Source organism: Rhinopithecus roxellana, chromosome 14 (genome assembly GCF_007565055.1).
Source record: "Rhinopithecus roxellana isolate Shanxi Qingling chromosome 14, ASM756505v1, whole genome shotgun sequence".
NCBI lineage: Eukaryota > Metazoa > Chordata > Mammalia > Primates > Cercopithecidae > Rhinopithecus > Rhinopithecus roxellana.
In genome coordinates, this window is record NC_044562.1 from 69,031,453 (window position 1) to 69,045,919 (window position 14,467).

General features: G+C 34.6%; 1 protein-coding gene across 1 annotated transcript in view; it reads left to right on the plus strand.

The window, feature by feature from the left end:
• The window catches only part of CCDC141 (coiled-coil domain containing 141), a 207,778-nt gene that overhangs the window by 57,143 nt on the left and 136,168 nt on the right, over nucleotides 1–14,467 (plus strand). Inside the window, exons 3-4 of the mRNA XM_010382868.2 lie at nucleotides 8,525–8,716; nucleotides 12,031–12,139. Coding sequence (XP_010381170.2) covers nucleotides 8,525–8,716; nucleotides 12,031–12,139 — 301 coding nt within the window. The remainder of the gene's footprint in view (nucleotides 1–8,524; nucleotides 8,717–12,030; nucleotides 12,140–14,467) is intronic.

A 14,467-nucleotide genomic window follows, 5' to 3' on the forward strand; every position in this document is an offset into this window, starting at 1 on the left:
GAAGGAGTGTATTAGTCTGTTCTCATGCTCCTAATAAACACATACCCAAAACTGGGTAATTTATAAAGGAAAAAGGTTTAATTGACTCACAGTTCACTATGGCTAGGGAGGCCTCAGGAAACTTACAATCAGAGTGGAACGGGATGCAAACACGTCCTTCCTCACATGGTAGCAGCAAAGAGAAGTGCCGAGAAAAAGGGGGGAAAGCCCCTTATAAAACCACCAGCTCTTGTGAGAACTCTGTCACTATCACAGGAATAGCAGCATGGGGTAACTGCCCCCATGATTCAATCATCTCCCACCAGGTCCCTCCCATGACACATGGGAATTATGGGAACTACAATTCAAGATGAGATTTGGGTGGGGACACAGCCAAAACACATCACGAAGCAACCACTATTTATGGAAAGAGCAATGATAGACTCACTCATTGGTTCTTAATACTTCTACTCAGAAATGGCACACAAAACTTCTGTTCACAGTTTGTTAGTCTAACCAAGTGCATACAAGTCTGGTTTTAGGAGGCATAGAAGTACAATCCTCTTACAGAGAGAAACAGCAAATAACTGGGAACAATAATGTAATTAAAGTGTGTAATGTGTCTTAGAATATAATTTGGAAGGATAAAGAAGGAAAAGACTGTTCAAGAATAATAATTGGAGACAATTTAGGTCCATGATTCCAGTATAGCAATGGCATGTGTTGTTTTTCCTTTAAGAATAGGTCTATTTTACATAATTGCAAAAATAAAAATATTTCCTCCAGTAATAAAAATAACATATTTTTATTATAAAAAATTGAAAATATACAGAAAGATATAAATAAGAAGGTAAAAGTAACTGGAAAACCCTAGGTAAATACCTAGAGAAATTAAAATATATGTCTACCCAAAAACTTGTACATAAATATTTATAGCAGGTTTATATACAGTAGTCAAAAATTGGAAACATCCAAATTTCTACAGGTCACTAAATAAACAAATTGGCATATTCATCTATTCTTTTAGGGACATACTTGAGAAATTATTCAATATTTTCCATGGTGGTGGCAGTCATAATAGTGATGATGAGGCAGATGATGATAAGATTTCCTTGGGGCAATTTTGGTAACATTTTAAAGAAAATTTTCCATTTTATCCCCATTTTTGTTTTTATTTGTAGAAAATCCAAAACTTGCTATATGCATTTATAGCCCTCAATCTTAATATTATATAATTATGTTAAATAAAATATTTTAAATGATACATAATAATTGCACATATTTATGGGGTACATGTGATATTTTCGTACATTTTTACACTGCATAATGATCAAGTCAGGATAATTGCAATATCCATCACCTCAAACAGTTATGATTTCTTTGTGTTGCTGGCATTATAAATCTTCACTTTTAGTATTTTGAAATATATAACAATTAGCTATAGTCACTCTACTATCAAACACTAAGGCTTATTCCTTCTATCTAACTATTTTTGTAACCATTAACCAACCTCTCTTTATCTTCTTCTTCCTTCTTACCCTCCTAGCCTCTGGTAACCATCATTCTATTCTCTACCTCCATGAGATCTGCTTATGTTTTTTGTGTATCACTTTGTTCCTTTTAAAATGTCATAAGTTAAAAAAAATGTTTGAAGAGACAAAACTCATATAACATAAAATTAACCATTTTAAAGTGTAAAATTCAGTGGCATTTAGTACATTCACAGTGCTGTGTGTGAAAAGTTCAATATAGAAATGAACTTCTGAAATTAAAATGTTTTATTTGGGAGAAAAGTACTGCAATTCAGGGCATAAATGCAGACTGTCTGGTCTTTAGTATGTCTGAAAAACAAAGAGAAAGTTAGAGGTTTTATAAAAAGGAGAATATGTATTGCTCTTTGAGAAATTTCATTGCCACTAGTAAGGTTTTGAGGAGCTGGTAAGCTCTGATTGGCAAGTGACAATAGTGGGCAAAACTAGTTTCAGAGTTGCAGCAGGTTGTTTCAGTAGCCAATAGCTAAAACTGGTTTCAGGTTATAGTATGCAGTTTCAGCTTGCAGATTTGCATGGAATTACATTTTTGGGGCAATGTTTCGTGCCCTGAGTGGTTTTCTCCATGACCTCTCAACTCCATTTTTGTTGAGTATGACAAGAATGACCCAGTTCACATGATCAACTTTCGCATGTGAAACCATCACCTCTATCTAGATCCAAAACCTTTCCATCAGCCCAGAAGAAAACCCTGTACCCATTATGTAGTGACTCCTTATTCACCCTTCCCTCAGCCGCTGGCAAGCACCATTCTGCTCTTTATTACTAAGATTTTAGCTATTCTAGATATTTCCCCTCCCCTCCCCTCCCTTCCCTTCCCTTTTCTCCTTCCTTCCTTCCTTCTTTCTTTTCTTTTCTTTTCTCTCTTCTCCTCTTCCCTTTTCTTTCTTTCTTTTTTTCTCTTTTCTTTCTCTCTCTTTCTTTCTTTCTTTCTTTCTTTCTTTCTTTCTTTCTTTCTTTCTTTCTTTCTTTCTTTCATTCATACTATGTATCAATACTCCCTCATATGGATAAAGTACGTTTTGTTCATCCATTCACCAGTAAATGTACACTTGGGTTGTTTCTGCCTTCTGGCTGTTGTGAATACTGCTGCTGTTAATATGCGTGTGCATGCTTTTGTGTGGACATATGCTTTTACTTCCTGTGGATATATGCCTAGGAGCGTAATTGCTTGGTCATATGGTAATTCTATGTTTGACTTTTTGAGGAAATGCCAATATATTTTTTTAAAGCAGCTGTACCATTTTATATTATCATCAACTATATACATGGATTCTAATTTTCTCCATGTTCTTGCTAACACTTGTTATTTTCCTTTTTTTTTTTTTTTTTTTTTTTTTTTTGAGATGGAGTTTCACTCTTGTTGCCCAGGCTGGAGTGCAATGGCGCAATCTCGGCTCACTGTAACCTCCGCCTCCCAGGTTCAAGTGATTCTCCTGCCTTAGACTCTCGAGTAGCTGGAATTACAGGCATGTGCTACCGTGCCCGGCTACTTTTGCATTTTTAGTAGAGATGGGGATTCTCCATGTTGGTCAGGCTGGTCGTGAACTCTCAATCTCAGGTGATCCACCTGCCTCAGCCTCCCAAAGTGCTGGGATTACAGGTGTGAGCCACTGTGCCCAGCCTCCTTTTTTTTTTTAAGGTTATAGCTATCCTAGTGGGTGTGAAGTGATATCTCGTTGTGCTTTTGATTTGCATTTTTCTAAGATTAATCATTTGAGCATCTTGGTGTGCACTTGTTTGCCACTTATATATCTTTGTTGCAGAAATGTCTTTTCAAGTCCTTTGCCCGTTTTATGATTGTATTGTTGTCCTTTCTATCGTTTTATTTATTTATGTATTTATTTATGTATTTATTTATTTAATTTTTTGAGACAGAGTCTTGCTGTCTCACCCAGGCTGGAGTGCAGTGGTGTGATCTCGGCTCACTGCAACCTCTGCTTCCTGGGCTCAAGCAATTCTCCTGCCTCAGCCTCCTGAGTAACTAGGATTACAGGTGTCCACCACCACACCTGGCTAATTTTTGTATTTTTAGTAGAGACGGAGTTTCAACATGTTGGCCAGGCTGGTCTTGAACTCCTGACCTCAAGCGACCTGCCCACCTCGGCCTCCCAAAGAGCTGGGATTACAGGCATGAGCCACTGCACCTGCCCCTTTCTATTGTTAAGTTGAAAGAGCTCTTCATATATTCTGGATACTAGATGCTTATCAGATACATAATTTGCAAACATTTTCTCCCATTCTAAGGATTTCCTTTTTACTGATTTGATAATGTCCTTTGTACATAAAAGTCTTAATTTTGATGAAGTCCAATTTATCTGTTTGTTGTTGCTGATGCTACTGATGTCATATCTAAAAAACTATTGCCAAATTCAAGGTGATGAAAATTTACTTATAAAATTCTTCTAAAAATTTCTTAGTTTTAGCTTTTACGTTGAGATCACTGATATATTTTGAGTTAATTTTTATATGGCATGAGAGGTAAGAATTCAATTTTATTCTTTTACATGTGAATATCTAGTTGTTCTAGCTCCACTAGTTTAAGAGACTATTCTTTCCTAATTGAATGGTCCTGGCACCATTGTTGAAAATCAATTGTCCATAGACATATAGGTATATTTCTGAACTCTCAATTCTAGGCCATTGCCCTATATGTCTATCCTTGTGTCAATACACTGTTTTTGATTACTGTTGCTTTGTAGTAAGTTTTGAAATTTAGAAGTGTGAGTCCTCCGAATTTGTTCTTTTTCAATATTGTTTTGATTATTATGATCCCCTTACAAGTCCATATAAATATGAGGATCATCTCTTCAATTTCTGTCAAAAAGCCTGTGAAATGTTTATATTGATCTGTGGATTACTTTAGATAGTATTGCTTTTTAGCAACAGTGTCTTCCAATTCATAAACATGGGTTCTCTTTCCATTTATTTAGATCTTCTTCAATTTCTTTCAGTAATGATTTTTAGTTTTCAATGTACAAGTCTTTCACCTCCTTGGTTAAACGTATTCCTAGGTATTTTATTCTTTCTGATGCTCTTGTAAATGGAATTCTTGACTTTCTTTTTAGATTGTTCATTTCTTTAGAAAGAAACACAACTGATTTTTTTGTGTGTTGATCTCATACACTGTAACTTTGCTGAATTTATTAAGTAGTTTTAGCACCATTTCTTCTTTAAACATTTGGTAGAATTCACCAGTGTAGTCACCTGGGTCTAGTGCTTTCTTATTTGGAAGGTTATTAATTATTGATTTAATTTTTTAATAGATATAGACTTGTTCAGATTGCCTATTTTTTCTTGTGTGAGTTTTGGTAGATTGTGTCATTCAAGGAATTTGTCCATTTCATCTCAGTTATCAAATTTGTGGGCATAGAGCCACTTATAGTATTCCTTTTTATCCTTTTAATGTCCATGGGATCAGTAGTTGTGGCCCCTCTTTCATTTCCAATATTAGTAGTTTGTTTCTTTTCTCTTTCTTTCTTGATTAGCATGAGTAGAGATTTATCAATTTTATCGATCTTTTCCTAGAACTCGTTTTTGCTTTCATTGACTTTCTCTGTTGTTTTCATTTCATTGATTCCTCCTCTAATTGTTATTATTTTCTTCTGTTTACTAAAGATTTAATTTACTCTCTTTCTCTAGTTCCTATGGTGAAAACTCAGAATATTGATTTTAGGTCTTTTTTCATTTCATGTATATGTATATATTCAATGCTATAAAATTTTCTTTAAGCACTACTATTGTGGCATCTTAAAAATTTTGATACATCGTATTTTCATTTTCTCATTTAGTTCAAAATATTTATATTTCCCTGAGACTTCTTTGACCCATGTTTTATTTAAAAGTATGTTGTTTAATATTAAAATATTGTGGTATTTTTTGGTTATATTTCTGTTATTGACATGTAGTTTAATTCTTTTGTGGTCTGAGAGTACATTTGTATGATTTCTGTTTTTAAAAATTTGTTAAGGTATGTTTTATGGCCCAGGATATGGCCTATCTTGATGAATGTTCCATGTAAACTTGAGAGGAAGTATGTTATGCATTGTTGGAGGAATTATTGTATAAATGGCAATTAGATCAAGTTGATTGATGGTGCTGTTCAGTTCATCTATATACTTAATCATTTTCAGCCTGCTGGATATAATGCTTACTGATAGAAGGATGTTGAAGTCTCTATTTTAGTATATTTATCTATTTTTCCATGTAGTTCTATTAATTTTTGCCTCATATATTTTGACTCTCTGTTGTTAGGCTCATACACATTTAGAATTGTCATGCCTTCTTGTAGATTGACTCCTTTATTATCATGTAACACCCATCTTAATCTCAAATAATATTCCTTGCTCTAAAATATTATCTGTCTAGAATTAACATAGCTACTCCAGCTTTCTTTAGATTAGTGTTAGCATGGTACATCTTTCTCCATCCATTCACTTTTTTTTCCATCCAGCTTTACTGAGGTATAATTGACAACTAAAAATTGTATACACCTAAGTTATACAATACGATGTTTTCAGGTATGTATACATTGCAAAATAATTAACACATGTTAAATTAATTGAGCTAATTGACATATCACCTCACATTGTTACTCCACTTCATTTACTTTTAATGCACCTCTGCCTTTATATTTGGAGTAGGTTTCTTGTAGACAACATACAGTTGAGTCTTATTATTCTTACCCACTCTAATAGTCTCTGCTGAACCCAGGAGGGGTTGAGCAAGGGCATGTAAAAATATCTCAAAGCTTTTCTACCATTTTTAAGTCACCTTTTTCTTGCTTCAGCCTTTATTTGGTTGCTGTAAATCTTTGACTACTTTCCAGAGTTCTAACAAAAATAAGACAGTTTTTGCCTGCGTGTTTGTTTGTTTGTTTGTTTCTGAGGCAGAGGCTTGCTCTGTCACTCAGGCTGGAGTGCAGTGGCACTATCTCAGCTCACTGCAAGCTCCGCCTCCCGGGTTCATGCCATTTTCCTGCCTCAGCCTCCCTAGTAGCTGGGACTACAGGTGCCCACCGCTACGCTCGGCTAATTTTTTTGTATTTTTAGTAGAGATGGGGTTTCACCATGTTAGCCAGGATGGTCTCGATCTCCTGACCTCGTGATCCGCCCGCCTCGACCTCCCCGCGTTTTCTGATGTTTCTCTACAGAAATGGTCACTTGGAGCTATCTACTCTCCCATTTTTATTGACATCTGTCAGCTGTTTTAATATTTCATTGGCTTTTTAATTAATCAACTTAAAAAATCAATTCTAATATTTTAATCTAAACTGCTAATTTCTGATTTTGTATTAAATCAGTTTAACCCCCTTAATTTGTTGTTTTATTTATTTTTTAAATAATTTAGACCTAGATGTTGAGATAATTTGTTTTCTTTCTTTGTTCAAGTTGTCTAATACAATGTATTTAATCTGAGCATAAGGTTAGCTGTATATTTAAAGTTTTTAAATGTAGTAGCCTTATTATTTTTAAAAACAGTCTATAATTGTAGTTCTTATTCTCTGTTCATTTGATGTAAGATTGCTTATATCTACTTGAAATACTTCAGAGCCACAGATACAAAGGTTCATGAGTGTCTTTACTGTGGATTGCACTATTTATCATTATAAATGCCATTTTTAAGCATCAGTGATTTTAGTTTTGATTCTAATTTGTTCAATATTATAGTCCTGCTTTCTCTTGTCTGTCTTTGCCTGATATATCTCATCTCTTTATTTTCAAAAAGTATTTCTTTTTAGGGACACTCTAGGAAACACAAATTGGTTGAATTTTGCTGCCTTTTTTTCTCACTCTGATAGTGTTTGTCTTTTTGTTTAAAAAGTTAGCTCATCCACATTTTTTGTGTTAATTGATATTTAATTATGTACTTGTCATTTTGTTTGTGTGTGTGTGTGTGTGAATGTGTCCTTATAAACCTGCTCTTATTTCTTTTGTTTTCTTTGTTGTATTTTTCTTTATCACATTTTTAAGTTCCTTTTTATGTTGATGTTTTAGAATTTATTCATACTATTTTAGTCTACTGTACTCTTTAAAAATTATGCCTTTGCCGGGCGCGGTGGCTCAAGCCTGTAATCCCAGCACTTTGGGAGGCCGAGACGGGCGGATCACGAGGTCAGAAGATCGAGACCATCCTGGCTAACACGGTGAAACCCCGTCTCTACTAAAAAATACAAAAAACTAGCCGGGCGAGGTGGCGGGCGCCTGTAGTCCCAGCTACTTGGGAGGCTGAGGCAGGAGAATGGCCTAAACCCAGGAGGCGGAGCTTGCAGTGAGCTGAGATCGTGCCACTGCACTCCAGCCTGGGCGACAGAATGAGACTCCGTCTCAAAAAAAAAAAAAAAAAAAAAATTATGCCTTTATTTTGATGCTAACTTCAAGAATTATATGGAACTTATTAAATTCTCCTATCCCTGAATGAGACAATTATGTAAGCACATGTTCCTTTTCATTTTTCATATTTTGTTCAAACAGTAGATAATGTTGGTTACAGATATCTTAAATTTTAAATTATGACTAGTCTGGTTTAAAAATCTACTCTTAATATTTACATTAAGCATCACAGTCATATTAACAACTAATGACAATTATTTGCAATAAACAGTAAGCTTTACTGGGCTTGTTTCTCACAACCTTTATTCTTGATCACTCTTCTAGGTGTGTTCTTATTAATTTTCTTATTTTTTTTGGAACTGTGAGATTAACATAATATTCTATACCCCTTGGGAATGTAGACATGTGTCTTTAACAGATGTCAGCAGTGTTTGGACAATGTTTAAATGTGAATCCCTTTAGCCTGGCCATGCTCCCTGGCTCACCTCAATCCTGATCGCTCCTTCCTTCCTGTTTGATATACCTTCTTGTATAACAGTTTGTGTTTATAAATTATCTTTCCTAGACCACATACAATTTCTAATATCCAAGTATTTAAAATGTGATCCTGTGTTCTTACATTGAGTTAACATCCTGCCTTATGCCTTTTTCTTTTGTACTTAGGCTTTGGAAGATCAGGTATGGGAACTCTTGCAGGAAGCAGACAAGACAGCTGAAGAGAACAAGGATCAGAGTCGGGTCTACGATGCCATGGCCGAGACTCTGGGTGAAGCATGGGCAGCCCTGGTGTCCATGCTTGAAAGAAGAATGGAGCTCCTTAGGTTGACTTCTGAATTTTTTGAAAATGCCTTAGAGGTTTGCGCTTTAAAAAACTTCTCCCTTCCCAGCATCAGAACAAATGAATAGCACTCCTGAAAATGTTTGTTTTTCCACAAATAGACATTGCAAGCAGTTAAAAAAATGGCAGTATAACCATAGACAATATATTTAATTTTTGATTGTCAATAAATAAAATTATTACTATTTTAAGAGTAGGTCTTCAAACAAAAACAAAGTACAGTTAAGTAACTAAAATTTGGTAAAATATTAAGTAATAATGGGAATGCTCGTAAGTCATTATGATTATTTCCCTCTATTGAAGGTAGTAATACAGTTACTAAATCAAACAATTACCCTGATTGTGGGATTACTAAGAAATGCTGGTCTAGAGTGTTGTTCTTGGCTAAAAGTTGGAGAATAAAATTGCATTTTGCTGCCTATGTTTTAAAAAGATAATTATAGAATATTCCATAGGATATTTGATTCATAAATATAGCATTTTATAAGTACTTTCCTAAGGCGTATAGTTGATTTTCCATAGTTTGAACACCTTACAATACTAGAGAAGGAAAAAGTCCTTATGGACCTAAGAAGGTCATGTCTCCATGTGAGTTTTCTCGAATTCTACAATTTTTTGAGGTTTCTAATTTCAAAATGTGAGTTTCAAAGAACATTATCAAAAGAGGTATTATATTTGGTATAAGACAGTTATTGGAAATTTCACTTTTAACTTCTCTGTCAAGTGGCAGCCCATTCATTTTGATGTGAGAGCACTGCTTCATTATGATAAAGCACTAGCTTTGAAAAATATGACATTTTTAAACTAAAAATTCAGGACTTAAATCCAAAATAATGAAGGAACGAAGATTAGTAATAGAACCTAAAAATTGGAGTAGGCAATCTCATGCATCATGAACTTGTTTAAAAGCAAAAGGGAGGAATAAAAACCTTATTATAACTTTCAAGGCTTGTTTTTCACAATTTGAACACTGAAGTTTAACTCATTTCAGAGACCATCTTGGAAGAAGTTTCATACACAATCTTTCTTCCCTGAAAAGAAATAAAACAGCTGAAATACACCTACAGAGGCCAAATTATAGATATATCTGACTCATTCTAGCTTAGTAAGTAGGGTACAGGTGTCAACTGTCCTTGAAACTCAGCTGTTTTGAGTCCAGGAAATTTTCTTCTTTTTCTAGCATTAGAGCAATATTTGTTTCTCACTGTGCTTTAGTGTTAACGCTAGCTTATCTTCTCCATGATGAGTAAATTCCTTTCAGATATAACATGAAGTAAAAGGAAATAGCAGGCCAAACCATAATTCAACCCAACACTGTTATTCTTACACTTGTGTGAGCTTTTATTGCATCTAGTGAAAAGACTAATTATTACTTGTATTATTCCATTTCCAGTTTTGTAAATCACTTCATACTAAACTGAAGACAAACTGCTATATAATTCTTATGCCCCCTTTGTATGCCAAAGCCATTTTTATTAGTGATAAAAGAGAGTGGAGAAAGGAAAATACCGATAAAAGTAAACAGAACTTTAGGGAAGCTTTTTCTGAGTAAAGCATTGTTTGCTTATTGGTTTATTTTTAATTTGATAACAAACTGAAATATAAATATAAGTTAAACAGTGACCGTGGAACTTTTTGTAATGTTTTGCAGGTAACAAACAAACCACCTACTAGGAATTTTTTTTTCTTTTTGAAGATTCTCTTTAAATAATATTTTAAAAATCAGTTATTAGAAATTGAGTGAATTAGGGATGTAAATAATGTGGATATTGACTCCCTTATTGAATTATGTGCATGCAGAAATTTTTGAGAAATTAAAAATTACTAATGATTGCATGGTTTATCGTTATTACAAGATTATTTCAGGCTCACTCACAGACATAACTATCAGTTGGGTTATTCTCACCTCAAACACTGTGCTATAATTTAGAAACACTGCCCCTGAGTGGCAGCAGCAGATGTCCATCAGGTTGTTCTAATAGGATGACAGAGGCCTTCCTTTCCAAAACATGTCCCATGCTCTTCAGTCTCTCTCTCATCATTCCGTTTCATTTATAACTGGATTTCATATGGCTGTTGTAATAAACTACAGTCGATTGTGTTAATCAAATAGTTACATTAAAATATTAAGAATCCCCAGATTCAAAGATGATAGTTTGGAGAAGACTTGAAACAGAAGATAAGTAACATCACAAGCTTCTGTGTCTTTTACACTGATACTTTTCCTTAATTAGTTTATTCTAAACCCAATCCAAAGGTGAATATATTAAAATGCTCATATAAATAGTGATAATTACTGTTGAATCTTAGTGCTAAAACAAGCCAGCTATTTGTCTACCACTATAGACATACTATGACAGGATAACCAAATGTATTTTGCCATCTTCTAAAACTTGTTTCTAAGATTATTTTCCTGAGCATTTTAACATCACGTTAATTATCTCTCTCAATTTCCCACTGCCTCTATAGAGAAAAAGAAAAAGAGAGACCAGTCATATTCCTCACCATTTAGAGTGTGAAATTGCTATGCATTTTCCTTGTAAGAGAGGATAAATTTCTCACTTGTCATTCTTGCTCCATCTAATCTCATTTTATTTATAGATGTAATGCATACAAATTATTGATAAAAATGCAAACGGAATTACAAATTATAGATTCAAATATTAAAATTTTACCTCCTCTTGGTCATCCTTAATTTCATTTCTTCTCATTAAGTCACCATTTGGCGTGTATTTTTTCAGACCGCTTTCTATACAAATATATATATATTTGCTTTGTATAAAATATAGGATTAGACTATGTATTATTTGGAAACTTGCATATTTCACTGCTAAGTTCATTTATAGAGGGAAAAAATAACTATACTTCAACCTTCTCTCTAAGTGAGTTCTTAAGCTACATTTACTTGTAAATGTGTAGATTACTTTTTAGTTAACCTCTTCCTGGTTTCCCTTAGCTAACTATCTGCTTATTCTTAATTAAGTGCCTTAGAATGTTGAAAGTGACTGTATACATAGGACATTATAATTTTGTTTGAAAAATTTAATAGGCATTTGGACCGTAAAAAGGTTGGTTTATTTCAGCATACAAAATTAGATATGAAAGGAGAAGAAAATTCTTACCAATGACACTTTGTAAATTGACCACATGCAAACACACACCCTCAAACACCGTAAGCCAACACACACTCACACAAACACATACGAACATATACCCTTGCACAAACACACATCCTCAGTAGGGCTACTAATTTATGAAAAACATCTACAGGTAACTAACAATGGCACATTAATTTTTATACAAATGTCTTTCCTCTGTATTTCTATTGTAGTTTGCTATTAAAATAGACCAAGCTGAAGATTTCCTCCAGAATACTCATGAGTTTGAGAATGCTGAGTCCTTAAAATCACTTCTTCAGCTTCATGAACATCATACTAAAGGCAAGAAATACGTTTATTTCTCGCAGAAGTGTTTAGAGGTTTTAAAAGATGTCAATGTGAGAATGCTTATGTATGACAGTGTATTTGAAATTTATCTATTTATGTATACCTCAGCTTGTTCTAAGAAAAGTTAAATAAAGCTTCATTTTTAGTCATCTTCTGAAAGAAAGAAGTAGTTGTAGATATTCTGAGAGGACGGTAGAGGGCATGCCTCCAGGAGATTCTGTTATTTGGTCTGCTAGAGTTTAGCTCCTGAGGGCAGAGGCCATTTCTACCTTGTTCATCCTTTTGCCCTTAGCATCTAGCAAATGTTCTTAGTTGAATAAATCATTGAATTCGGTGAATGTTCCAAGGGTCAACGAATGAAGGTCATTCTTTAAAAAGCAGGTCTGGATCAGCAAAATTCCTCTTTCACTGTTGCAGTTAAAAAATGGAATAGTGAATTTTTCCAGATGCAAATCTAATAAAACACTCTACAAAAAGATTTTCAATTCCCTTTGAACAACTAGAAAGACAGTCTAGTTGTTAACCAACAATTTGTGTGCCAAGGCTTTCTACAAGAATTTGGTGTGGGCCAGGAGTGGAGTAGGGAACACATTTGTGGAAAAGTAGTAGTTAACTTGTCATCTTTTGCTATGGAAAGAGGTTAAATAAATAGATAGAAACAACCATTTCCTTTCTGCCTAATATGTCTTCTAGTTTTACTGCTAAATAGAACAGGGTCTGGATGGAAAGACTTCCTGAATTCATTTGTCACAGTTCTAACTTGACTTCTAGCTCCACCAGCCTGTCATTCTGGACTTTAAAAAACCAAAAGGTGTTTTAAAGTCACAAATAGATTGAGTGTTTATATTACCCTTCAAAAGACTCTAGACAATAGATCATTATGATAAATTACTTATCACAACTTTCTAAAACTCAAAGATTAATGGACTCAATTTTTCCTGTGTAAGATTAAAGGATTTAATCTTTCCTATGTAAATTCTTATGAGATCCTACTAAATACATATATATAATTTCCACTGATTATTGTTCTATACGACCTATCACTAATAGGGATTATAAAAAGCATCAAAAGCTTGTGCTTTAAAGCGACAGTTGCCCATTATTATACAGCAGTAGTAATCTAGCTAGGTCCAAAGGAAATGAGTAGAATCACGTGAAATTCCTCCTAGGAGACTAGAAGGTAACAGATGGGTTCTGTGGTCTCAGTTCACTCTTCTTTCAACCAACATGATCATCACACAGCAGTTTTACCTCCAGAAACCTGACAGTGACGGATGCTGTTGTTGAAGAGTTTCAATACTGAGGCAATCAAATGAAAGCATTCTCCGGAGGGATGGGGGACTTGTAGAAGTAGGGGCTTTTCCATAAATATTTGGGAATGGAGCTGGCAGGGGAACGTAGCCTAAATGCTGTTTTGTTGTTGCTACTGCTGTTGGCTCCTTCAGAGTTCCTAGGATCTGCGGCACTGTGGGCCAGTTGACATGGGGCACGTGCTGCTTTGTTTGCACTTCTTTGGCATCCAGCTGACAGTGAAACCGATGTCTTGCTTTTCAGGGGTACAGCCTTCAAGCGTCCACTGGGTCTCCTTAGTCTGAAGAAATGGATACAAATGCTAGTGGAAGACAGGAAACATAGTTTATTTTTGTGATGAAAAAATATTCTTCCATCTTGATGACATATTTATTGTGAGAGTTCGTGCCCTTCTGTGTGATACTTGAAGCACAGAGATGACAGAAAACTCTGGTCAGGATATTTCTTCCCAGTTCATATGCCCTGTGGTGGCTTCAAGGGCTTTTGTTTTCATAAAACAAAAAAATGAGTGTTGATGCAATTTATTAACCAACTAATTCTGTGGGATATGATTAAGATTAGCAGATTTGAAATGCTTATTAAAGGGTGAAATTCTGATTTTTTAGTTAAGGGCTTCATATCTATTATCTTTAAATTTAAGCAGTAAAATATGTCTGTAAGTGCAGCTAGCCATTCTAGTAAGTTTCTGAGATGCTGATTGGTTGAGTAGTACAAAACATGAGTGTCAAGGTGACAAAAGCTGGAAAAACTGTAATCAAACTTACCCCTAATAGTCACTTTATTTCAATTAGCTTCACCTATGCTTTCTCCTTATTCAGCAATGCTAAGGTTCTCTACTATGTAAGAAACGTATTCTTTAACACTATGGAAGTCAGAACCAGGATTAATGGGTTGAAGTTTCTGCCCCCTGGAATGTTTCAGAATAAGTTGGTTCCCTCTACTACATAACAATCCTTGAAATAGAGGGAATAATATACCTTTTTCCAGTCTTCTCTCCTTGGGGTTAAAATT